Source organism: Tursiops truncatus, chromosome 10 (assembly GCF_011762595.2).
Source record: "Tursiops truncatus isolate mTurTru1 chromosome 10, mTurTru1.mat.Y, whole genome shotgun sequence".
In the NCBI taxonomy this organism is placed as follows: domain Eukaryota; kingdom Metazoa; phylum Chordata; class Mammalia; order Artiodactyla; family Delphinidae; genus Tursiops; species Tursiops truncatus.
The window spans coordinates 13,501,187-13,527,380 of NC_047043.1; the positions used below are offsets into that span (position 1 = coordinate 13,501,187).

General features: G+C 41.2%; 1 protein-coding gene across 4 annotated transcripts in view; it reads left to right on the top strand.

Annotated features, from left to right (window-relative positions):
- The window catches only part of CAP2 (cyclase associated actin cytoskeleton regulatory protein 2), a 137,982-nt gene extending 113,173 nt beyond the window's left edge, over positions 1 to 24,809 (top strand). For all 4 annotated transcript variants that reach the window (XM_019945238.2, XM_033863868.2, XM_033863869.2 and 1 more), the window contains 6 exons: positions 10,751 to 10,931; positions 12,006 to 12,181; positions 13,166 to 13,289; positions 13,386 to 13,468; positions 19,556 to 19,696; positions 22,809 to 24,809. In XM_019945238.2, coding sequence (XP_019800797.1) covers positions 10,751 to 10,931; positions 12,006 to 12,181; positions 13,166 to 13,289; positions 13,386 to 13,468; positions 19,556 to 19,696; positions 22,809 to 22,919 — 816 coding nt within the window. In that variant the 3' untranslated portion in view covers positions 22,920 to 24,809. The remainder of the gene's footprint in view (positions 1 to 10,750; positions 10,932 to 12,005; positions 12,182 to 13,165; positions 13,290 to 13,385; positions 13,469 to 19,555; positions 19,697 to 22,808) is intronic.
- Positions 24,810 to 26,194: the final 1,385 nt, after the last annotated feature.

Here is a 26,194-nt window from a genome sequence, read left to right on the forward strand (position 1 = left end):
CTTATAGCTTCAATTTCTGCCTTTTGAAGTCTGGGGATTATTTGTGGGTTTTATTTTTACCTTTGCTATATCTTCAGTAGAGTAAGTGTAGGTCAGAAATATCTACAATTTCATACACAGTAGTTTAGAGTTAGCTGTACTATGAAGCTGTAAGCAAGCTTTTTATATTTAGGACTATTTTTATTATCTCATAAATACCTCTGAGTTTTATTGCTAGTTGATAACAATACATAGATGTTTTTAGAGTATTTATTCTCTCTGTAAATCACACAGTTAGTGGCTTTTAAAACTGCCTAATTCAATGATGAAGGTTATTTTATTTACTAGGACTTTTTTATAACCAAGAACTCAAACTCTCTAAACCTGGGGGCCAGCAAGTTAATAAATGTTCCTAATTTATTTAAACCATCACCTTGGGAATATTTTAATTAAGGTGTGTTCATTTAATATTCTTTAAGGCATAGTGTTGAAGGCAGTGGTGTAATTGGGGGTGTCCTGATGACTACTGTCTCCTCCAACCCCTCTTAGGAAAGTCAGGAGGCTGTGGTTTAAAGGTGCAGGCAGAGGTGCTCCCCAGAGCAGAGCTGGGGGTGCCTGGGTAGGAGGAGACTTTGAACTCGGTGGTCAGTCCCAGCCCAGAGTGAGCCACAATGCCCCACCGCCACCCCTCCACCCCTAGTTTTCATTCATCCCTGAGGTGCCGTGCCTCTGGGTCCAGCCTCTTAACTCCCTAGGGAACGCCTCAAAGCCTCCACTGCCTGAGGCTGGGCCTCCCAGTAATTGCCGCCAGGGCTGTGTGGCTTTACCCACCTCCCTGTCCCTCCCCACCTCCAGTGAGCAGGGCAATGGCAATTGAAATTCAGGGCCCATCCTTTTTAGGATACTAAGTGATAGCAAGTCTTCCCTCCTCACAAGTGAATTTTATCTTTTCAAATGGCCAAAAGCCATTGAGACCCTCTTTGGAGAAGGATTAATTCAAGTAATAACTCTTTTCAGTCAAAAAGAGCAGAATACAAAGGCATGAGTGATTACTTGGTATGTGTGTTTTTATAAACCGGTCTGAAGGCAGTCCTAAAAGAAAGTTTTGAATGCTGGTAGTTTTTTATTAAACAAGTGTGTCACATCAGAAGCTAATGCTTTGAAAGACAGTACTTATGTGGATCTGTAAGTTCTTGTGTGATTGCTAACAATTCAGTTGCATTTATTTGTTGTAATGACAATGTTCATGTACCCTCCTCCTGGAATCCCCTTCCTCTTGCTTCCCTGTGTCAAATCTGACTCATCCATCCTTCAAGGTCTATTTCGAATGGTCTTGTCTCCCAGAAGCCTCTCTGACCTCCCTTGCTTATTACCATGGCCTTCCAAGCTGGAAGTTATCCTTTTGCTCCACAGAACCTCTGTAGTACTTCTTAAAATCTGTACTTCTTTTATGATGCTTAGCACTTTCTACCTTATAAAGCAGTTACTTATTCATTTCGGTAAATATTTATGAAGCACCTACCACGTTTCAGGCACTGGGTGCATTACTGGTGACATTAAGATGAATAATGAGTGGCTCTTCAGAGCTCGGGCTCAAGACATGACCAAACCCAAATTCACAGACAAATAATTACGATATAATGTGAAGTATCATAATAAGGGGGTTCCTAATGAGCCCTTGCAATAGAGAAACAGAAAATTTCCTCTTAGGAGAGTTCCAGAAAACCGACAAAAAGAAGAGAACTTTGAGTTGAGCCTTGAAAGGTATGTAAGAGTTTTCCAGATAGTAAATTGGGAAGAGCCTTCCAAACAAAGGCACAACCTGAGCAGAAACATGAAGGCTAAGAGCCAGTTGCCTGCTGTCAGGGAGAATGGAAGTGTCTTTTCTCTCCTCTGAGGCTGTGAGCTGATTGAAAGCAGGGTTCTTTCTCATTCTGCATGGGATCTGCAGCAGTGACTGGTACGGGGCCTTAAATACAGACAATGTCCAAACACTTTTGCTAAATTGAACACAGTAATTGGTAATTGCATTTCTTCACAGTGAAATTTCCAGAGGTTTATTCCACTAACTACAGATTGTATTCGTTGTTTAAGAGCCACGTAAATACTGTTTCTTTATTTCTTATATCAAATGATGGTAATGGAAATGTACAATGCATTTTCTTATAGGCAGCGGCAATGCCTTCCCTGCACTTGTCCCTTGCCGTCTGCATGCCCCTAATTCCCAGTTGGTATAAACTCAGGAAATACAAGCTAATATTAGATTAAGTAAAAAGGTTTTCTTAAGAAGGGATGGAGGGAAGGTGCAGATTGTCTTCTAAAGGTAAAAGAAACCCTTCATAGAATATAATATAGAGCTAAGTCCAGATTTATTGGTCCAGGTTGCACCCTTGATAGAAGCTGAGCTAATCACAGACACTTTCCCAGACCTTTCCTGCAAAATTTGGAACTGAAACTGAGGCAAAAGTTACTTTGTCTTTAGTGCACCTCAGCTATAAACCTCAGGAGATGCTGATGCTTCTATTTTTTTATTTTTTCCTAAGTAAATAAACAATACAGAGCCAAACGTAAATCATCTTTCCAACAGCTCTCACTTTGCCTCACTCCCCACCGCTGCCGTTTACCAAGGATGGATAATTTAAGAAATACAGTTATTTCTCTATGATCCTAAAATCCAAAAGCAAAACAGAAACTTTAATTCAATGATTGTTCAGATCTAGGCTTTTCTGGCCGAATGAAGTCACAGTCCAGATAATTCAAGCCACACATCACTCTTGGTCTTACAACGGTTGGCTATCTATAGTTTGTCTCTTTGTTGGGTATATTCTGCTATCTTTAACTCTGGAAATTTTTCCCATGGAAAATTTAATTTTATCTTTCCTTTTTTATGAGAAATTATATTTTCAAGCTGCCAATGCTGGCAGACAAGAAGAAAAAACAATCTGGGAATCCTAGACTTGGTCCACAGAGCAATAGCAAAAAATAGGCCAAACCAATCATTAAAGCTACTTATGAAGACAATTTATGCAAAATAGCTGGGTCACTTGAGCAAATTGTGTTCAACATATTCTCTGGAATCTGCTCTGAGGGCTTGGTCTGCTTTTATCAAACATCTCTGCTTTGGGCATGTACAACAGGAATCACCACCTGTGGTTTTTGAAGGGCCACATCCAGATCTATAAATTAGGAAACAGTAAGCATAAAAACACTAAGTTACTGGTTTCCACAAACTGATATAGACTGTGTAAGGTATTCTCAGGCTGTTTTCCAATTTAAAGCTGTTTTTCCTTCTCTGAAGGGACTTTGTTTCTTGTTCTTTTTTCATCTACCACCATATTTCACATCTCTCCAGATTATCATAGGAATAACATACAGAGACCCCAGGAGGGTGGGGAGAATGGGGATGAGGAAACCATCAGAAGTTATTGGCGAAACCGTGAGATTTGGGTTTTTCATTACCTTTCCTGTTGTACCTCTGTCTTGGGCTAAGGGAGTTTGGTGTCTTGCCTCTGAAGAAAAGTGATCAAAATGGGCCTTACATTTCCTTCATAATTGTGGGACCATCTTTTTATTTTGACGGTATATAAGTACCCTTGGTATTTTTATGGAAACTTGAAATTCGAGTAGTATTCTGTTACCATAGATGAAATAGGAAATATTCCCTAAATTGACTTTTTAAAAATTGTTAATAAACATATGCTTAAAATATTATATAACTCTTCATTGTAATATTTTTTAACAATTCTGTTTTCTTGGAAAGGCCCCCAGAAACTCTGCTTTCATTGGCAGAAGTCTAAAAATTATAGGAAGTGATAGAAATAAGAGAACAGAGATTAAAGTCACAAATTCACTTTGGTTTATACTCAGGTATAAAGGATGATTATCTGTTTATGTGCAGTCTTTTTTCTTGAAAATGGTTGTCTGCCAACAGAAGTGTTGTATAAATATGCATGTAAAATTTGGACATACTTATAGAAATTGACAAATTTGGAAATGTATCAGTTTCACCAAGTTCTTGATCTAAGTACACCTTTCAGAAAATAGAAACTAGTTTTGATGGCTAAAATATAAACAAACCCTAAAGCATGAATTTGTGAAGTATTTTTACTGCTATGAAAACTAGTTTATGTATATAGAAAGTTAGTCTTTAGTTCTGAAACTGTAGTTCTTTCTTTTAATCCCTCCCTCCTTTTGTGGTATGTGAGAGGTTTATTATTATCCTGTTTATGTGCCATGTTACATTAAGATCATTTGAGATTCTTCATCTTTGGAAAAACTAATAAACAGCATTGGCAAAAGGCTCAGTTGTAAAACACTGTGAAGTCCTATAGTTTTAGCAGGTTAAAGTAATAAGTCTAAGTGTATTTGTGACTGAAATGGCTTTGTGATTTTTAAACGCTTTATTTGTTTGTTTATTTATCTTCGGCTGCGTTGGGTCTTTTTTGCTGCATGCAGGCTTTCCGTAGTTGTGGCGAGCAGAGACTACTCTTCGTCGTGGTGCAGTGGCTTCTCTTGTTGCAGAGCATGGACTCTAGGCGTGTGGGCTTCAGTAGTTGTGGCACGCAGGCTCAGTAGTTGTGGCTCACGGGCTCTAGAGCGCAGGCTCAGTAGTTGCGGTGCACAGGCTTAGTTGCTCCGCTGCATGTGGGATCTTCCTTGACCAGGGATCAAACCCGTGTCCCCTGCATTGGCAGGCAGATTCTTAACCACTGTTCCACCGGGGAAGTCCCTGAACACTTTTAAAGTGTATAGTAGGGCACATGTAATGTACCTGGAAAGCATTAAGTGTAAGCCAGGCGATTAATGGACCAGGCTGTCTCTGAGATGGACAGCAAAAGAGAGAACCTGACCAAGAAACTGAAGACAGCCATCTGTGTGTGTGTGTGAAGGGGAATTGAGGTGGTGGCCATAAGGAAAGGATGGGGGGTGGGAGGAAACCCATAAACAGTGCCACTGCATGTCAGCTGTTTCATTTTGTAGCTTTATCTGTGATCTCCACAAATACTTAAAGATGGTGGCTCAAAATATTGCTGTCACTAAGCTAGTTTTATATAAGAAACATCATAACAAAAGCTCTGCTGTGAGGGACAGAATCCATCTGTTCCAAGAGACTGTCACAGGGGTGATTTTGATTTTCTCGGTCTCTGCCTTTTAAGAAATTGGGAAAAACACACACCAAGATGTAGGTTGCCAGGCCTGTTCTTAAAGTTGGAGATTAATATTACGTGTATATACATTTCTCCCTCAGTCTCTCCTTACAAGACCTGTGTCCTCTACAGAGCATTCGATGGTGTGGCCCCGGCCTAAGTCGTTCTCTAGCTCTCCTGACCCCACTGTCCTGAGGAGAGCTGGCCACACCCTCCTTTGTGCTCCCAGTGTTCCTGTTCACGTGACACACGACACATAGCAAACTGAATCTGCAGCTACTATTTTGTGCACTCGACACTCCCACTAGATTATGAGTTTAACAAACAAAAAGTTTAACAAACAAGACATATGCCTACTTCTTCATCATATACCCAGTTCCTTGCAAGGTAGCTCTAGGCAAATGTGGAATGGACAAACGAGCCTACTTATTCTAATTGGCTTTCAGTCTATTAAAGAGGTTCTATTTAGACCAAATCATCTGCTATCCCTATTGCTGAATTTGAAAAATCTTAGACTTTAAAAAGTGAAAGTTGAAAATTCCCCAAAAATGTAACTCTTAAACAGAAAATCTTAGATGGAAAACTTTTCTTTGTAGCTGATTTTTTTTTTTTTTTTTTTGCCTAAGGAGCTGTGTTTCACTTTTTTGCTTAATTTTATCACAAAGACATAAAACCTCCATCTAAAAGTAGTCTATTAGTCTTACTTTCAACAGACCCAACAAAATGGAGAATTGGAGCCCCGTTTGCAGATTATTTAGATCCAAAGCTAGACTGTAGCTGAATTAACTGGATAACTAAGACAGTGGTATGGGCTGTGGGAGATAGAAGTGGTTGTTAATTACATGTGTCAAAACAATGTGGAGATTTCGTTTAAGAACTAGAAATAGTTTCCCTTTCAGAATAAAACCTAAATTCCAAGGTAATAAAATGATAGGTAATTATTTCAAGTGACATTTAATGGAAAAAATTCTGATGCACATTAGTACATAAATATATTCCATGTAATACAATTATAGAATTTTATATATATATAGTATATATAACCAAAACATTACGAGCTTGCCACATGCCACATACAATGGTTTCATTAGTTCATAATTATAGTTCATATATTTAAAGGCAGAGGAAGCGGCTGTTCCCAGGACAGTTGAAATTAATTTAGAGAAAGGGATTTGCAGACGTTTTAAAAAGTCTTTGTGCCGCCTTTACCCCGACTCCAAAAAAAAAAAAAAGTAAATAAACATCTGCTCTCAAAATTAATCTTAATAGAGCTTTCAGAAGCAGCATTGTTAGGTTTTGTGCTGTGTTCTTACAACATAAGTGAACGCCTGCACCCTAAATGTGGCCACTTAAAATCATAAATGGCTTTTTTTTTTTCCAGTTGGAAACCATTGTTACAATGGCTTTAATAAAATGTGTTTTTCAGTTGTTTCCAGTTTGGGGTCTAAGATACTTCAGACTCATTTCGTCAGGATAAGGTAGCATCTTTAAAAAGCAGCTGTGTGGGGGTCGCTGCTCCTTCACTCAGGTTAAGCCTTTCCCCCTTCGACTTCCTTCATTTCGGCCCTCACCTCACCTTTACTTTCCAGTCTGTGTGACCTTGTGCAAGTCACAGGATATCATAATTCTGTAGGCCCTGAGTTTCTAGAAGTGTAATTCTACACTCTAGAAGTAAAATTGTGTTAGGGTAAAACACACCATAGAAGATTGTTTTATTAAGGGTTTTTTTTAGAAGGACCGGAAATACTCAGATAATTTGCAAGGGAACGGCATCTTTTATTAAATGTCCCTTATTCTGTATGTGTAAATCTGACCCCATAGCCTCTATTCCAGGAAATGAATGCAGTCTGCAACCTAATTAAAGGTTATCCCCTGTGAGTCTCCCAGGACCCTCTCAGGTTCCTGGTGCAGGCTCAGAGACGGAGTTGCCCACTGGAAGTTTCCATCTGTATCCCTGCACGGCCTTGACTCACAGTGTGAGCTGGGCCAGATCTGCCCCCCTGCCAGTGCTCCTTTCCCCTCTTAGCTAGTCTTCCCACAAGGCCCATATCCCATTGAGAACAAGAAGCAGCAGATCCCTCAACAGGCAACCGAGGTTGTAGGCTTGATCTGACCCACTACTTCTCATTCAGTCTAGACAACCTGGTGCATTACCTCTGCCATGAGATTTTATCTAAGAATAAATCACACCCAGAGGCAATGCCCTTAAATCTCCAGTCCCCAGGGCGTGGGGGGGGGGGCAGGTCCCCATCCCAGAACAACTTAGACACTAGGCAGGAAACTGAGATTTGGGTGCAAGTACCCCATTACTGGCACCCGTGGGTACTCAGGAAAAGTGAATAAGGCAACAGTCCAGTTGCTAGAACGCAGGCACAGTCAGAACAAACTAGCGTCCAGGGTGACTTGATGCTGAGATGCCAGTGTCAGTACTCAAGACTTATATCCCCATGGGATCAAGCCTGGCTCCAGAGTTGGCCATAGGAGCCCAGTCAGCTGCTAAGGCATTAGAGGGAGGGAGCAAGGAGTAGTGGAGATAAAAATTAAATTATTACACCGCCTCCCAACACTTCACGTATATTTAAGACAGAGGCCCAAGAGCAACACGACATATGTGTAGGGTCGCCCACACCTCTGGTTAATTTGACTAGTGGCTTTTTTTTTTTTTTTTTTTTACGTCTGAATACAGCATAAAGGATTTCCCTGAAGAAGACTTTAGAATCAAGCAGATATGTGCTTGAATTATGTCCCTGCCATTTACTGGCCATTTAATATTGGGTCATACTTTCTGACTTCCTGCTTTATTTTCTGTGAGAGGGGGATTTCACTCCTAGTGATGTGGTTGTGACGACTAAGACGAATCTCAGCACAAAGCATGCCGTGGTTGTTCCCAGACTTGTGCGCACGTTGGAGTCACCTGTAGGGAGCTTCAGAAAATGCCCGTGTGCTGCCTCCCCAGAGTGTTCCTGCCGCGTGGCCTAGGCTTGGCAACTTCTAGCAGATCCCCAGATGATTCTGATGTTCAGACAACTTTGGGAACCCCTTGGCATAGAGCCTGTCCTACACTGAGCATTAAATATGTGTTAGATGAGTGGAAACAACCAGAGCCTGGCATGGACGAGCTTTTCCAGAATTCCTGGCTCCCTTCCCTTCCCTGCCGGTCTCCCCTCTTTCACCGGGGTGCGTGAAGACAGCGTCGGGCTGTGATTCCAATCCGTGCGGCTGCTGCTCATGCCAGACACGTGAGAACGCAGAAAGCCCTGGTCCCACCTGCCTGCAGGAGGAGAAGAGGAGGCGAAGATAAGTTCATCACGAGGGGCAGCCCATGAGCGCCTGGTAAGGGACTCTCTGAGTTTGCTCTCGAGGACACTTGTACGATAAAGCCCCTGGGCACTGCTTGTCAAGTCACCCTGGAAACTAGAGCCCAGGTGTGTGTTCTCACTGGGACCGATGCAGGAATGAGCCAACGCACAACGGATAAGCCAGTGGCAGAGTTTCAGCTGGTCCTGAGTTCTCCTCTTGTTTTTTGGCTTTTAGAGTCAACACTTGTTGCAGTAAAATCCTTTGTTTGGTGTTCCTGGGTCAGCCATCTGAATGTATCAGAGTTCCAAGAAGCTGAATATGTGGCTTATTGGTTTCAGTGTCCTTTAATGGCTCTTGGAGAGAGCCATGAAAGAATGAATGCTGAGAGCTGGGGAACCATCTAAGTCATTCTAAGATTTAGAAGCCGGTGGTGTCTCCCCTTTCCACAAAATAGGAGAGCTTTAAAGCTGCAGTGTTTCGCATGTGGGAGAGGAGCCTGGCCCTTCGCTGACTATTTGAGTTATTATGTGCTTGTGAGTAAAAGTAATATGTCGTGGCTCTGAGTGTCTGGAACTGGAATATTGTTTGATGTGCAAAGCTTATATTTTACACTTTATGATTCAGAGCAAATGTTCAAATTTCACCCCAGTAACATAATAGGAAATAATTAAAATGCTAAAAAAAAAAAAAAAAGTAGTCAGTCTCAAGAACTGTGCAGTCATTTTCTACTTGACCCAAGAATCCTGATGGAGTCAGGCTGTTTTTCCTTATAAACAAAAAAAACTATCACAAATTATCAGTTCAGGAGATGAGACCTCCAGCCTACTCAGTTTTTTTTTTGTTTTGTTTTGTTTTTTTTTTTTTTTGTGGTACGCGGGCCTCTCACTGTTGTGGCCTCTCCCGTTGTGGAGCAACAGGCTGTGGACGCGCAGGCTCAGCGGCCATGGCTCACGGGCCCAGCCGCTCCGCGGCATGTGGGATCCTCCCGGACCGGGGCACGAACCCGTGTCCCCTGCATCGGCAGGCGGACTCTCAACTGCTGTGCCACCAGGGAAGCCCCCTACTCAGTTTTTAAGATGTGCATTCTCAGTAAGAGAAGAACCTTTTATTTTCAGGATAATTCTACACTAAATAGGGATTGTATAAGTACTTTGAAAATAGTGTGGATTTTTTATTTTCAGCGGAAAACTGCCACAGATTAAAACTTCCTGATATTGACACTTTGTAATACTGTGTTGTTTACAAAAATAAGGATCTGCTGTCTTTGTTAATATTTAGCACTTATGTGATGTTTTACATATCGTATTTCGTACTGAAAATATATAAGCCTCAGGCACATTTTCATCACTCTCAATTTTTATAGTTTCCGTTTTTTTACTTGAATTAACTTCTCATTCTTTGTCATAGTCATACAGTTCTACTTCAGGGTTTAAAAGTAAAATGGTACATAACACAAGGTTATTGTATACGTGTGCTTCTATCTTACTAGTTTTAAGCTCTGTGACAGCTTCGTCTGTGGGGTCCTCTCAAAACATTGAAACAAATCCCTCTATTGTCTATCACCTTTTACTGACATTTGAATTTGTTAGAACTTCATATAGAAAACAAAGATTGCACTTCACATAGCAGAGAAGAGAATAAGCATAGGTCTTGCTCAGGCAAAATACAATTTTCTCTGGTTTACTAACAGTCAGCATTAGATGAACCAAACCATCAGAAGCATCCTGGACCCTGATCACCTTCATGTTTGACAGGCATCCAGGTCACATGTGGTCCTCACTTGGGGTTCGGTTTGAGGCATGCATACTTGAAAAATGAGTTGCAGAGAAAGAGTTTCAGTATCTCTTTCTTTAGCTGCTCATAAAGCTAACCAATGAATATTTTTCCTCTCTCTCTCTCTCTCTCTCATTGGTGGTTGTAATTCCCAGTGTCCCCAAAAGAATCCTCTTACTAGTTGGACCACTTTTTTCTTATGATTATCAATTGGCCAAAGCCCAGTTTCATTCATATCCTGAGCTTTGGACATGAACCTGTGAATATGGCTTTGTTTGCCTCTGAGTTGGCAGTGTGAATCTGGCACGTGCAGTTTCTACTGACAGGGCTGTACAGCTACGTGATGCTCCGTGTTCCCAAGGCAAACCCCCACTTGGTCCCAGGTCTTCCCAAACAGACCCATGATGCACAGGTATACCCCTGGGTGCCCTTTGTGAATCTCGAACCCCACTCCCTCATTGACAACAGGTTCTAAGTGATGTTGGCAGAATCCCAGCTCTCAGCAAGGATATCATCTCAATAGAGTGCTTTCCGTCTTCTCTCTCCCACAGGGTCCAGTAGCATCAACCGCATCAGCGTTGTCTGTCCTCTCCGTTGGGCCTGGCCTTCCTCCACCTCCACCTCCTCCAGGGCCACCTCCACCCTTTGATAGTGAGGGCAGAAGAGAGGAGTCTTCTCCTTCACGCTCAGCTTTATTTGCACAACTTAACCAAGGGGAAGCAATTACAAAAGGTGAGAAAACCAGACCTTGAGGCTGTCTCCCTCTGGCTTCAGGCACACAGATTCCTCAGAGCCCGCAGTGATGGATACATCATTCCATCCCAGTCCCTACTACATGGAGAGCCGTGTGTTCTTCATCTCAAGGTAGATGGGCTCAGTGGGCTGTTGGGTGGATCAGAAAGAAGAACTCAGAGATCCTAGGTTCTAAATGGACCACCGCACTGTGTCACCACTTCAGCCCTGGATGCTTCAGCATCAGCTACAATCCAGGCATCAAGATCAAGTGAAACAAAAATGACAGATGATAGAACCTCTGTCCTCAGAGGTGTATGGGCTTGTCAAAGAATTATATCATTGAACTACCTTTGTGAATGGTTAATATTTTTAATCATATACTTAATAAATTCATGTTGCCAAAAACTTTATGCAGATGTATTTTTGCTTTGCATGGGTAATAGGAATTATGGTATAAGTGTTCTCGTGTGCTGTGCTGGGAGCTAAGAACCAAAACTATTTCTGTGGCTGCAACTGGCTGCATTGTCCCCTCATCCGCAAAGGAAGGGAATGGACTCATAACCCTTAAGTCGATTCCATACTCTGACCTATGCTTACTGAAATGCTCTAACTTTTTAGACGGTATCTAGGAAATGATTTAGCTATGACAGAAGTAAATCATGGAATCCTTTCTGGCGAGGGGGTTTGCATTTTGCATAATTTTTATCTATTAGCTTATCTCCTTCAAGAAGAGGTTCCTCAAGGGGAATTTCCTGACAGTCCAGTGGTTAGGACTCCAAGCTTCCACTGCAGGGGGCAATGGTTCAATCCCTGGTCAGGGAACTAAAGTCCTGCAGCCCATGTGGTAGAGCCCATGTGGTTAGAGGTTCCTCAAATTAAAAAATACTTACAGGGCTTCTATTAGCTCTAAACTTACATAGGTCTCAGCCTCTGCATACTGCCCTTGAGAAAACACTCAACTGTTATGAAAATAGCATTACCTGTGCTGTTTACATCATGTTGATACAAGAAGTTAGGGACATTTCCCTTTGCATAAAATGTAGGAAATGTGTCTATGTGTTACCTTCCCAGGGCTCCGGCATGTTACTGATGACCAGAAGACATACAAGAATCCCAGCCTCCGGGCTAACGGAGGACAAACTCCATCTCCTACCAAAAGCCACACTCCAGGCCCCAAGTCTCCCCAGTCTCATCCTCCTAAGAAACATGCTCCTGTGTTAGAGTTGGAAGGGAAGAAATGGAGAGTGGTGAGTGAAGCCCTTTAACTTTATTTAGGACATACTCCGATGAAAGAAACAATGGCTAAACTGTTTGCCAGGGTCTTAAGGATTTCCCATTTTTTCTTCAACTTTTTAAAAATTATTTTTAAAATTGTGGTAAAGTACACGTAACACAAAATTTACCATCTTAACATTTAAGTGCACAGCTCAGTGGCATTAAGTACCTTCACACTGTCGTGCACCCATCCCCACCATCCATCCACAGAACTCTTTCCATCTGGTAAAACTGAAACTGCACCGCTTAAACAATAATTCCCCATTCCCCCTCACGTCACCACCTGGCAACCACCTTTCTACTTTCCGTCTCTATGAATTTGACTCCTCTTTCTGGAAACTTTTAATCTGTGCCCCATTCTGATCTACTGTAGGATGTTTCATCCTATTCCACTGGCCGAGGTGCTGATATAACCTACTGCGTCACCCACCACTTTCACAGTTGTCTGAGCAGGACAAAGACACTTTGAATGTGGATGGAAGCTGGTGCCCCCTGCCAGTTCAGGGGCCTTCCCTAAAGATGGAGGAACAAAGTCCCCAGAAAGGTTGTCATGGTCTGAAAGTACACTGGGACTTAGACCACTGTTGTGACCTTTGCTGGTTTATTTGTCCAACTCCTACTTGCAGATAGTGCTGCAGCATCAAGTCCAGACTCAGCGGCCAGACTCAACCCAAAGCCCTCACATCCCTGCTGCAGCCCCCGCCCACTAGCCAGCGTGCCTGATGCCTAACGTTTCACAAATTGACACCGACCCCCCTTCCAAGCAGCCGTTCCTCTCATTCCCAACATTACAGTGACAAAGTCAGACCTGCGGTTTGGTCTGTTAAGAAAATGGTTCCTAAAGGAAGAACATATTGAGAAGCTGTAACTGGTGAATGCTCCACAGTAATTTCAGCATGCGGTGGACTTGATTTATGCATCCTTATATTTAATATTTGCATATGTTTTAATTTTAGGAATACCAAGAGGACAGGAATGACCTTGTGATTTCAGAGACTGAACTGAGACAGGTGGCTTACATTTTCAAATGCAGCAAGTCTACTCTACAGATAAAAGGGAAAATAAATTCCATTACAATTGGTAGGGCAGAATTATGGGTCTGTACCTACTATGATAAGCTGCTTTGTATAAATATGCTGAATGAATTTAGCAGATTGTTTTTTTTTTTTTCCCTAGACAGCTGTAAGAAGTTTGGCCTTGTGTTTGACAATGTGGTGGGCATTGTGGAAGTGATCAACTCCAAGGACATTCAGATGCAGGTAACTGACCCTTTCAACCATTCCTGGCCCCCACTACCTATGGCTTTGCCTAGACGTCCCCTCTGCTTACAAGGGGCCCTCCATGTCCACCTGTAAAACTCTTATTCTCTTTCCCTCTAGACACAGCTCTGTCTTTACCTCCTCTCTGAAGCCCTCTCTTACTTTTTGGACAGTGTTAATTCCCCCTTTTCAACCTCTTATAACACATCCTATCTTGCACAGCAATTACTAGTTTACCATTTCTATTTCAAGAACAGCCAGTTAATCTTTACAGCTCCAGAAATTTGCACAGTACCTGAACATAGTAGGTGTCTGCGGCGAGCCGTTTCTGACCGGCAGAATAACGAGCCGCCACACGCAAGATTCTTCTCGTATCACACTTTATTGGAGCACAGCTTGGTTGAAGAAAGATGGAAGGAAGACCCCGCAATCCTATAGCAGTCTGCTTATATAGGGATTAAGAACATGTGTCGCTCTGTGATTGGCTCTCGCCGATGGTGCGATTTGTGAGCCAACATCGGATAGGTCGCTACTTTACGCAAGCGCAGTGGCCACAGGAAGGATGACTCAGCTTATTTCAGCTTCCTGCCGCGTAGCAGTTAGCTGACCGCGCCCTACATCTCCCCCTTTTTTATTTATTAGAACACCAAGCGGAATGTAGCCCGTACAAGTGTTCACCTCATGATGTGCTCACTGTTCGAGGGCAGTTTTCCGTTGGCATGTCTGAGACACCTTCCTGCGTGCAATGCCAACAAGGGCTGCAGGGTGCAAAGGCTGACTCAGAATAATGGCTGATTCCCTATAGAGGTGCAATGGCAACAAGGCCTCTCTGTGCAAGGGCAATCAGGACAATGGCTGACTCCCTATAGAGGTGCAATGGCAACAAGGCCTCTCTGTGCAAGGGCAATCAGGACAATGGATGACTCCCTATAGAGGTGCAATGGCAACAAGGCCTCTCTGTGCAAGGGCAATCAGAACAATGGATGACTCCCTATAGAGGTGCAATGGCAACAAGGCCTCTCTGTGCAAGGGCAATCATTTCGAATTATTCAGGGCGGAGAGCCAGGCTGCGGGCGACACTCTCCTTCATTAATAGCCAGAAGTGCCTGAGTGAGCAGGACCCTATCTCGATGTGCCCTGATGCGCACACGACAGACCAACCAGAGACACAGCATAATCCCAAATACACAGCAGACTCCAAAGATTCCTACCCCCACCCACTCCCCAAAGGAGGAAAAGGCAGAAGAGAGCCAAGAGGCAAAATCTCCAAAGGCAACGGGCTCCAGCCCGGCAGCACTCAGTTGCACAATTTGAATAATCCTTTGTGGAATTCCAACTAATACAAAGACTTCGATTAAGAATCATCAGGAACATCCAGCTCAGCATCTTCTCTGAAGTTTTCTTCAACAATTCTCGTCAGTCTTGATGGCACCCAGATCGGATCTTGATCCAACGGTTACCACTCCGTGTGTCGAGTTCTGAATCGGTCCTCCATGCAGGGCGCGAGGTTCCCGGGTTTCGGCACCACTTGCGGCGGGCCGTTTCCGACCAGCAGAATAACGAGCCGCCACACGCAAGATTCTTCTCGTATCACACTTTATTGGAGCACAGCTTGGTTGAAGAAAGATGGAAGGAAGACCCCGCAATCCTATAGCAGTCTGCTTATATAGGGATTAAGAACATGTGTCGCTCTGTGATTGGCTTTCGCCGATGGTGCGATTTGTGAGCCAACATCGGATAGGTCGCTACTTTACGCAAGCGCAGTGGCCACAGGAAGGATGACTCAGCTTATTTCAGCTTCCTGCCGCGTAGCAGTTAGCTGACCGCGCCCTACAGGTGTCCAATAAATGTTTGATGAGTGGGTGATTGGAATAAATCAACTAATGAGTGAACCGAAATATTAAGAGGTTCTCCTAGCATAATAGTACCATGCTGAAGAGAATTTATTTCCCTCAGGAAAAATTGGTTCTGGGTAAAGTTTTTCTGAAGAGTCAATGAGATTATCAGAAAAACAACTTGGAAAGCAGGATTGCAATTGAGTCTGCAAAACAGAAGAAAATCTGCACTGCTTTAGCAATATTTATTTAGCCAAATGGGATTTTATAACATGCCAAAAGCTAAATGACTTCTTACTTTGGCCAGCTATAACTACTATCTTTGATTACACTGTTTTCATATTGTTAATCACCCCTTATTATCTGATGTTTCCTGATAATGTTTGTTAAAACTGGCTGCTAGTTGTATAGATTGTTCTCTTTGGTTTTACTAGGCTTTTCACCACTGCCCCTTTTAACTAGAGTAGTACATTCAATAGTTGGCACATACATGGAGATGTATTTTAGGACCCTCCATGTGGGAAAAAAATATCTAATCTCTACCTCATACCATATTTAAAAGTAAAGTCCTAATTATAAAAAGAAATACTTTTAAACTTTGAGAATAAAATACAAAAGAAAATCAGTAGAAAAGCAATTAGGGTCAAAAAGCACAAACTGTAAAGAAAAGGACAGGTGAATCTAACCACGTTAAAATTTATGTGTTCAACAGAAGACATCACATACAAAGCTGAAAGATGGGGCATGGATTGAAGAAAGATACTTGCAATGCAGATAATCAAAAAGGATTTATAACCAGAATTTATAAAGAACTTAACACAGGGCTTCCCTGGTGGCGCAGTGGTTGGGAGTCCGCCTGCCGATGCAGGGGACACGGGTTCGTCCCCCGGTCCGGGAAGATCCCACATGCTGCAGAGCGGCTGGGCCCGTGAGCCATGGCCGCTGAGCCTGCGCGTCCGGAGCCTGTGCTCCGCAACGGGAGAGGCCACAACAGTGAGAGGCCCACATACTGAAAAAAAAAAAAAAAAAAAAAAAAGAACTTAACACAAATCAAGAGGAAGACTAACAACTCAGTAGAAAAATGGACAAAGAATATCAGGGCAATTCAGAGAAGAAAAAGTGAAGTATTTGATAAATATATGAACATATGCACAACCTGCCTAATAGAAGAAGAAATGCAGATTAATTAGCTATATCCTCTTACACTCAACAGTTTTGAATTCAGGCTGTCCTTACTTTGCAAGGGGCATGTTAGCTGAAACGCATGCGTATCCGAACTGTGCAACTTGAGGACTGCCTGTATATTAAAAAGTCTCATGGTACAAGCGTTGTTATTAGAACCCTGATACATCAGTGTTGGGAGAGTAAACTATTACACTCACTGTGCAGAGCAAATTGGCACCATCTAATAAAGTCAAAGGCAGTCATAGCCTGTAACCAAGCAATTTCACTCTTAGGTGTGTGCACTAAAGAAGCTCTAGTACAAATGTTGATGAGACATGGATAAATGTTTATTGCAGTATTATCCATAATGGCAATAAAAGCAAAAACAATTTAAATGTCCACCAGCTGGTAAATGAATAAATAAATCCACCTAATAGAATACTGTACAGTGGTTAAATAAATGAATGAACTACACTTACATGTATAAAAATAGGAAAATCTCAGAAGCAGCCTTGAGTGACAAAGGCAGATTATAGAACAATAGGCACTGTGTAATGTGTCCCTTTATATAAAGATCAAAAACATGCAAAACAATATGCACATTTTAAATATACTCATGAGGGCTCAAGTTCACCTTACGCAAGAGACAAACCTGCTGTGAATTGTAAATACAAAATTCAGAAGAGTAGTTACATCTGTGGAGGGAAGGAAGGAGGACAGTGAGATGGGGGATGGAAGAGAGGGGGCTTCAACTATATTGTAAGATGATAGTCCTAAAAAAAAGGCAAACGAGCCAAAACGTTAAACTCTGATAAAGCTGTTTAACAGGCATATATGTATTTACATTGTTGTTATATTATTCTTTGTATGCTTCTATGTTTGAAATATACATTTTTAAGGCTATGGGCCTTAAAATAATCTGGAAGGATAAATCATGGTTATCTGTCCAAGAGGGATAGAAACTTGGCAGCGTGGTTCAGAAACAAGGGAGAGACATTTTACTGAACACTTCAACCTTCTGGATGTTCAAACCAAGCGAATGTCATTACCTATTTAAAACATTTAATAAACTATTTTAAAAGGGCCTGGACACAATAAAGACAGAACGCAGATTAGTGCAGGCTGCCTGGGGATGAGGACGGAGATTGGCTATAAATGGGCATGAGGGGTATTTGGGGGATGACGGAAATATTCTAAAACTGAATTGAAGTGATGGTTGCACAAATTCACTAAATATCATTAAATTGTACACTTAAAGCAGGTGAATTTTATGTTTTCACATTTTACTTCAATAATGCTGTTAAAAAGATTGAAAGGAGGAAAAGCGCACAGAGGAAAGTTCATATGATTTACTTCAGTAATTCTGTTTTTTTGCAAACTATCCTAGAAAAATAGTACAAATTATGGGAGAGAGGAGACTAAGATATTATGTGGAAATTTTTTTAAACGTATAGAGAAATAAATTTAAGAAAAACAAAGAATACAGGTACATGTATTAAATGCTAGAGCATTGGCCTGGGCAAGGTCACATAGCACCTGTCACTCAACAGGGGAGCTACTTTTTAGTCCGGTTCTCCTGATAAGGAACAATCTCTGTTCTCAAAATGTTTACAGAGTACCAGGGAAAAAAGGCATGTACTGTATATAATTTACTCTAAGGAAATATTGACTAAAAATGATGTGGAAATGACAATTCTTATCCTCTCAGGGCTATTTAAAAAGTCTACTGCTTTTCAGATTTTCAGATACATCGATATTTTAGCATTTTATGTGCTAAATGTGCTATCCTCGTGTGACCCCACTCTGTCTCATAAATGAATCTCCTAAGGCACACTGACAATTTACTTCTTTCCCTTTGCTTGCCTGGTATTCATACAGTTCTGGTCGCTATGGAAATGCTCTTCATCATTATAAAATAAACCTAGAAATTGCCAAAACATTACTGCTGACACATTCTTGATATATACATATAGATTTTATTTTATTTATGGCAAAGCCCTGTGCTTACCTGACCTTAAACTACCTCTGCCTTTTTTTTTTTTTTTTTCTTTTGGCACTGGGGCTCAATTCCAACTTGGTGTCCAGTTTCTGTGGGGAGAGGAGAAAACAGAGAAGTGTGGTGACCTGGCTAGATTCCCCTAAGGAATTCTTTACATCACCTTCACCATCACAGGAGTTGCTCCTTTAATTTGCAACCCAGCCTATTCTTCAGGGTGAAAGAGGAGATGTTGTTATCACTTCAATTACCATTACGAGAAGGAAAATTATGTAGTTGTAATATGGTCGTTGGGGGAATAGTCTGTGCCTGTAGAGATTTGGGGGGCAGGAATATCTGAAAACTGACTGTTAAAAAAGAAATTTAAAACTGATCATAATGTTTATAGCACTTGATATTTGTAACAATACAAAGAACCACCTCCTCTTGTGTATGGTACTATTTACCTATACAGTGAGTAGCCTGAACCAAGTCTCCAGTTTGGGCTCCTGAAATGAATACATTTCAGAATACCTAGACACTCATTATCTCATTTAAGCTTCACATTCAGCCAGTGAGATTTTTATCTAGCAAAGGACTTATGTGAAAAGAATTGTAGTGTTTCTTATTTATTCTTATTTAGATTCAGGAAAAATCTTCTCAATTACAGAATAATTTATTTACTCTTAAATGACAGTATTAGTGAGTGTTTTAATCCAAGTTTCCTAGAGATTCGTCAAAACTAAAATTTTAAGCACATGAAAGCAAATGCATCTTGTTTCTTTTATCATGAAATCAAATATATGTTTCAAATCCACTAACGGGGTTGTGAAACTTTTTCTGAACATTTAGCTGCTGTTTTCCAATTAGTCCCTTTATTTTGTGTCAGGAAAGAGACCCTGAGGTTTGAGAATCCCCTTGTGTGGTCCTTTCATTCTGTCCCCAGATGACACGTACTAATTCACTCTGGAGACTTTGTTATTCAGCCAGCCTCTGCAGCCCTAACCCAGCCATTCCTAATGCTTGTTTAGGCCTGTGGACTGTACTTATTTGGGGACATTGGAATTTCTGTTTATTTGCTTTGGCCCTAGATTTTTTTCCCTTCTATTTCAGGTGATGGGGAAAGTGCCAACAATTTCCATTAATAAGACAGAAGGCTGCCACATATACCTCAGTGAAGATGCGTTAGACTGTGAGATTGTGAGTGCCAAGTCATCTGAGATGAATATACTTATCCCTCGGGACGGTGATTATGTAAGTACCTTTGAAAAGACTGTGAAGAATTTTTCTTATTAACATTCTTAGAGACTGATTAATCACCTCCCAACCTTTGACCTTCCTTTGGAGAATAATTCACAGGCAGGAGAGGAAGTCAGAGGGTGGCTTTTCACCTATCTGCTCCCCTGTTAGTTTCTTGACTATGCCCGGTCCTGGATCTGTGATTCTCACAGCATTTTCCTAATAACTACCTTAATGGGCTAGCTCTTATCAAATAGTACACCAGGCATCTGAGTTCATATTATTTAGGACTAAATATTTTCCTTTGCTATGGTGGAGGCAAACAGAAAAGAGGGAGAAGCACTTTGGGGGAAGAAAAGGAGGGAAAGGAGGTAATAATAAGTGGACCTATTTGTATAGGTATTCTCATGTCAGTGGTTCTCAAACCCAGCATAAGAATCAGCTGGGAAGCTTGATGAAAATACCAGCTCCCAAACTTCACACCCAGAGGTTAGATTCAGGAGGCTTGGAGGGGGCCCAGGAATCTGTAGTTTTAATATACCCAGGTGATTCTGATATTATCAGTCCATCCAGTGACCCTTCTAAGAAACGGTAGCCTAAGCCACCATGTATTTTCTTTGTCTCCTCTCCCCAGCAAAGCAGTTTCTAGAAAAAGCAAGCAGATATTCTCACACACTGAAGAGGAAGCATAAATAAATACCTTTTCTGCATCATGCAGTGTGATGGACTTGCTGGCTGTTGCCATTTGAAAGCAAGTTATTACTTCCTATTAGTTGTTGCTTTTTTTTTTTTTTTTTGATGTGGACCCTTTTTAAGGTCTTTATTGAATTTGTTACAATAGTGCTTCTGTTTTACCTTCTGAATTTTTGGCCGAGAGGCATGTGGGATCTTAGCTCCCCAACCAGGAATCAAACCCACGCCCCCTGCATTGGAAGGCGAAGTCTTAACGCCTAGACCTCCAGGGAAGTCCCTAGTTGTTGCTTCTTGAAAGTGGAGAAGTAAATCCAGAGATCATTCCCTCTGGTTCTAGCTGTGCAAGGAAGCAGTGAACTGGGAAGGATGGGAGAAAACGTAACTTAGGCACACCTTTGAAAGAGGACCCCCCCCCCATTAGCCTATGGGTCAATCACCAGCTGTCTACACTGCAGTCAGCACTCAGGTTAATCTCCTTAGGCAGACAACTGGATTGCTGCCATGTTCTCCTTTCCCCACCTGCCAGTGAGCACTACCCAGGCACACACCACATATTTCAGTTCAGAATTCATTGTTTAAGTCTAAAGAACAAAACTCCACAAGCATTGGAGTCACTAGGTATCTGGACAGCCTAACCCTGAGCTAGAGAAGTATCTCCTCTTGGGCTCTCCACCTAAAAAAAAAATACTGAAGAGCTAAAGCCAATACAGAACAGCTTCAGAAGAGGAAAGCTAAAAATTAGGATGATTTCTGGCCTTTGCAGCTGTTTAAGCAGAAGGCTCAGCTTCATGGAAACTGGCTGGAACTGCTAAGAAAAGCAATGGGGGTTTGGACGAGCACTGCAGACTAATTAAACTAGAATCCCTGGATGTGGTATCCAGACATCTGTATTGGTTAAAACTTCCCGGGTGATTCCAGTGTGGAGCCAAGATTGGGATCCACTGACCTAAAGGATGAGTATAGCTCAGAACCTGAGCTTTTATGCTGAAAATGTAGTCTCCCCTCTATAGGTGAATTATCTTGTGTCTTCAGTCCATGGCCCACTTCACGCATTTTCTAACTGGGGGTAGTAGGGAGCAATACAGAGGTCCTGCCACGGGCATTGTAATCTCGAAGTAGATGGTGGGGATGATTCATCCTGAAGGGAATCAGTCTCCCAGAGAAGGGCTGTCATCACATTACTATCATGTCACTCCCAAGAAAGACTGGGAACAGCTGTAGTGCAGTTACCATCAAAGAGGTACCTCCACTCTGGAGCACTCTCCACCTGCCTTGGTTTATTCATCAAGAAGAGCCCCAGAAAGGATGTTAGCCACACACACGCGCACGCGCGCACACACTAGGTTTCTCAGACTGTGGCTTCTTTGCTTTCTCTTAAGACTATTGCAGATTTCACTCAAGGAGAATTCACCACTCATGATAGAAAGGGCCTTCCCTTTAAAGTAGTTAAATAAATAGCTTCTTCCAAAAGAAACAGCTGGACCCAACATCTAGGAAGATACGTGTTAGTGTGTGTATTCCAGTAGATGTGAAACATCACATCTCACCGACAGATGAGCACAGGCACCAGCTTATCACACTGCGGTACAGGAAGTCCAGGGATGTCACAAAGCCAGGGCTCAGGGGACCGCTCCTCAGCTTCCTTTCCTGCCCTCTCCTGCAATGACTGGGGAATCACTCTCCAGGAAAAGGAGAGAGCCCAAACTAATTTTATTTTGACTCTTCTGCATTTTTCTTTGTATGTGTGTGTGTGTGTGTGTGTGTGTGTGTGTGTGTGTGTGTGTGTGTGTGTGTGTAGGGGTGTGTGTGGAAGGGGGGCATGTATTCCCCAATGGGAAGAGTAGGAAAGCAGGATGAAGGGTAACAAGTTTATATATAACTTGCAGCACATTTTAATATTTCATCAGAGGGTAGACATAATGCCGGGATAAAGCCCTTATTCAGACTGGGGGCCAGCAGCCTTGGCATCCCCTTGGAACTTGTGGGAAATGGAGATTGTCATCCTCTTTCCCAGATCTACTGAATCAGACAGAGTCTGCCTTTCAGCATGATCCCCAGTGCATGTTTGAATCTGGTGCAGGGTCAAGGGTAAAAAGTCTCAGGTTTGATCTTTGGCTGCTCAGAGGCTTGACCTCTCAGGCCTCTGTTTCCTGTAGATGGCATCTCAATAATATCTAGCTCTTAAAGTTCTTGCAGAGATTAACTGAGTTCACGTATATCTGGTGCTTAGCAGAATGCCTGGTTCTTAGTAAGTGCTAGCATCAGTGAGGATGCTGGCAGGCAGTCACAGAGCTGACACGTGACCATGCATCGCTCCCTGATGCAGGTTTGGGTTCCATAAAAATGTCTTTGTCCATCATGTGACACTAATCAGCCTTCCATCTGTTTGCAAAGCCTTGGTTTAAATAACTTTGTTCTTCTGGCCTTTTTCCAGAGAGAATTTCCCGTTCCTGAACAGTTCAAGACAGCATGGGATGGATCCAAGTTGGTCACTGAACCTGCAGAAATTATGGTTTCTGAGAGACCCCCGAACCCCCTGACCTGAATCCCCCGCATCAAAAAAACAAACAAATAAAAGCAGCATTAAAGACCTAGAAGTTGCAGTAGCACCTACTGCTTTAGCTTTGGCCTCCAACAATTCTGTGCTATAGAAACAGCATAATTTCTGGCACGCCTTCGTGGGCATTTTGGAATATTTAACGTTTCTTCATGATTTGCCTTTGTGTGTGATTTGAGTTCCACATGATGACTTGTGAGCGTTATACATTTAAAGGAAAAAAAAGAGAACTCTGTTCCCCTCATATCATTATCACAGTAGTTAAGAGGTAAAAATATTGCATGACTCACTTTTACACTTACATTTAATTGCTAGTTGATAAATAAAACCTTTGAGAATCTAAAATGTACATTTTTATCTTTCAGACAATTTCCATATATTTGGTAGTATGCTCTAAAAAATGTACGATTTTTGTTTTCTTCTTTTTACCACCTTTATCAGCATGAATACACTGTCAGCCTGAATACATATTTCAACCCATGTTTTTAAAACAACATAAGTTCCGTACTAAGCACCACATCCAGTTTCTTGGTCCTTGAAAAGACCTTTATTCTTTGCAGTTACCAGAAACCAAAAGTAAACTCTAATGATTTATCTTAAATACTTTTCTGCCATGTCACTTGGAAAACTTTTACTTTTCTTTTTTTTTTTTTTTTTTTTTTTTTTGCGGTACGCGGGCCTCGCACTGTTGTGGCCTCTCCCGTTGCAGAGCAAGGCTCCGGACACGCAGGCTCAGCGGCCATGGCTCACGGGCCCAGCCGCTCCACAGCATGTGGGATCTTCCCAGACCGGGGCACGAACCCGTGCATCATCAGGCGGACTCTCAACCACTGCGCCACCAGGGAAGCCCTACTTTTCTGAGATTTTTATGCCAAAAGATTGATAGGAAAAAGCAGGGTGTTTTTTGCTCTATAATACCTCACAATGTTGCTCTAGGAACAAGCTCAGTTGTTATTTTCCAATTTTGAACCTGTGAAATATCAGATGCCTTGTAAGTGATGTCTTTAATGTTTTATTATAGACTTTCTTCTTTTCCACTTGCCAGACTCGCTCGCCAGTCTCAAAAATGAAAATGAAAAAGCCGTAGTTATATTACAACTTCTAAAGCCTAAGGGATTGTTTGTTGGCTTGGCTTGCCGCTCCTGTTTTGCAGTGTTGATAGTACATGCTTTTTCAACGCGAGAGTAACTCTGATACTCCTTTCTGTCTTGTTAGTACATAGTGCTGAAAACCTGCAACTTCTTGGATTACATGTAATGAATTTTAGTATAATGCTTGCAGACCCAATACAAGCATATATATTGTGCCTAGTACAGCCTTTGGAATACATCATTTCCATTTTTTAAATATCTTCTATAACCGTATAGTATTCAAATTAGTAATGCTTGTGTACCACAGTTTTGCTAGAAAAGTTTTTGTCCGTATGAAGAATGTTGTGGCTTTAGTAAATACCTTTTTTTCAGCTGTAAACTTATTCTGAAATAAAGTAAAATTCTAATTGTTTAAATACTGTGATGAATTCAGGGTGTTAAAATATTTTCCTCTTTGATTTGCTCCTTGCTCGTATGTCAGCTTTAGAAAATGCAGCTGAGCTTTTCTAGTTGAATTAGAGAATTTACCCAGCATGCCATCAGTTTCCCTGAAGAATAGCTTCTTCTAGATAAATATCAGATAAAGCCATTTTCAGTTGGAAGAACTGTCAGAAAAGTCTAGAATCAAGTTTTTTTAAATATTGCATTAGTTTAGTTTGAGGTGTACAGCATAGTGATTCAGTTATTTTTTTGCAGATTGTATTCCATTCTAGGTTATTACAAGATATTGAATATAATTCCCTGTGCTATTCAATAAATCCTTGTTGCTTATCTGTTTTATGTATAATAGTTTGTATCTGTTAATCCCATACTTCTAATTTATCACTCCCCTGCACTCTCGCCTTTGGTAACCATAAGTTTTCTATGTCTGTGAATCTGTTTGTGGTTTGCATATATCACTAGATTCATTTGTATTATTTTTTATTTTAAGTTTTATTCATTTTTATTATTTGTATACATATAAGTGATATATAGTATTTGTCTTTCTCTGACTTATTTCACTAAGCATAATATTCTCTAGGTCTATCCATGTTGCTGCAAATGGCAATATTGCATTTCTTTATGGCTGAGTAGTGTTCTATTGTATATATATACCACATCTTCTTAAGCCAGTCATCTATTGATGGGCACTTGGTTTGTTTCCATGTCTTGGCTATTGTAAATAGTGCTGCTATGAGCATTGGGGTGCGTGTATCTTTACAAATTAGAGTTTTTGTTTTTTCCAGTTATATACTCAGGAGTGGGATTGCTGGATCATATGATAGTTCTATTTTTAGTTTTGTAAGGAACCTCCATACTGTTCTCCTTAGTGGCTGCATCAATTTACATTCCCACCGACAGTGTAGGAGGATTCCCTTTTCTCCACACTATTGTTTGTAGACTTTTTGATGATAGCCATTCTGACTGGTGTGAGGTGATACCACATTGTGGTTTTGATTTGCATTTCTCTAATAGTTAGAAATGTTTAGCGTTTTTTCACATCTCTGTTGGCCATATGTATGTCTTCTTTGGAGAAATGTCTATTTAGGTCTTCTGCCCATTTTTTGATTGGGTTGTTTGGGGGTTTTTTGATATTGAGTTGTATGAGCTGTTTGTATATTTTGGATATTAACTCCTTGTAGTTTGCATGATTTGCAAATATTTTCTCCCATTCCATAGGTCTTTTTGTTTGTTGACGGTTTCTTTGCTGTGCAAAAGCTTTTAAGTTTGATTAGGTTCCACATGTTTATTTTTGCTTTTATTTCTTTTGCCTTGGGAGATTGATCTAAGAAAATATTGTTACAATTTATGTCAAAGAATGTTTTGCCTATGATTTCTTCTAGGAGTTTAATGGTGTCATGTCTTATATTTAGGTCTTTAAACCATTTTGAGTTTATTTTTGTGTATGGTGTGCGGGAATGTTCTAATTTCATTGATTTACATGTAGCTGTCCAGCTTTCCCAACACCACTTGTTGTAGAGACTGTCTTTTTTCCATTGTATATTCTTGTCTCCTTTGTCATAGATTAATTGACGGTAGGTATATGGGTTTTTATTTCTGGGCTCTCTATTCTGTTCCGTTGATCTATATGTCTGTTTTTATGCCAATACCATGCTGTTTTTTTATAAGATAAATTTATTATTTTTTTGACCAAAGTGCAATGATTTTTAAATCTTCTTAGACAACTATGAA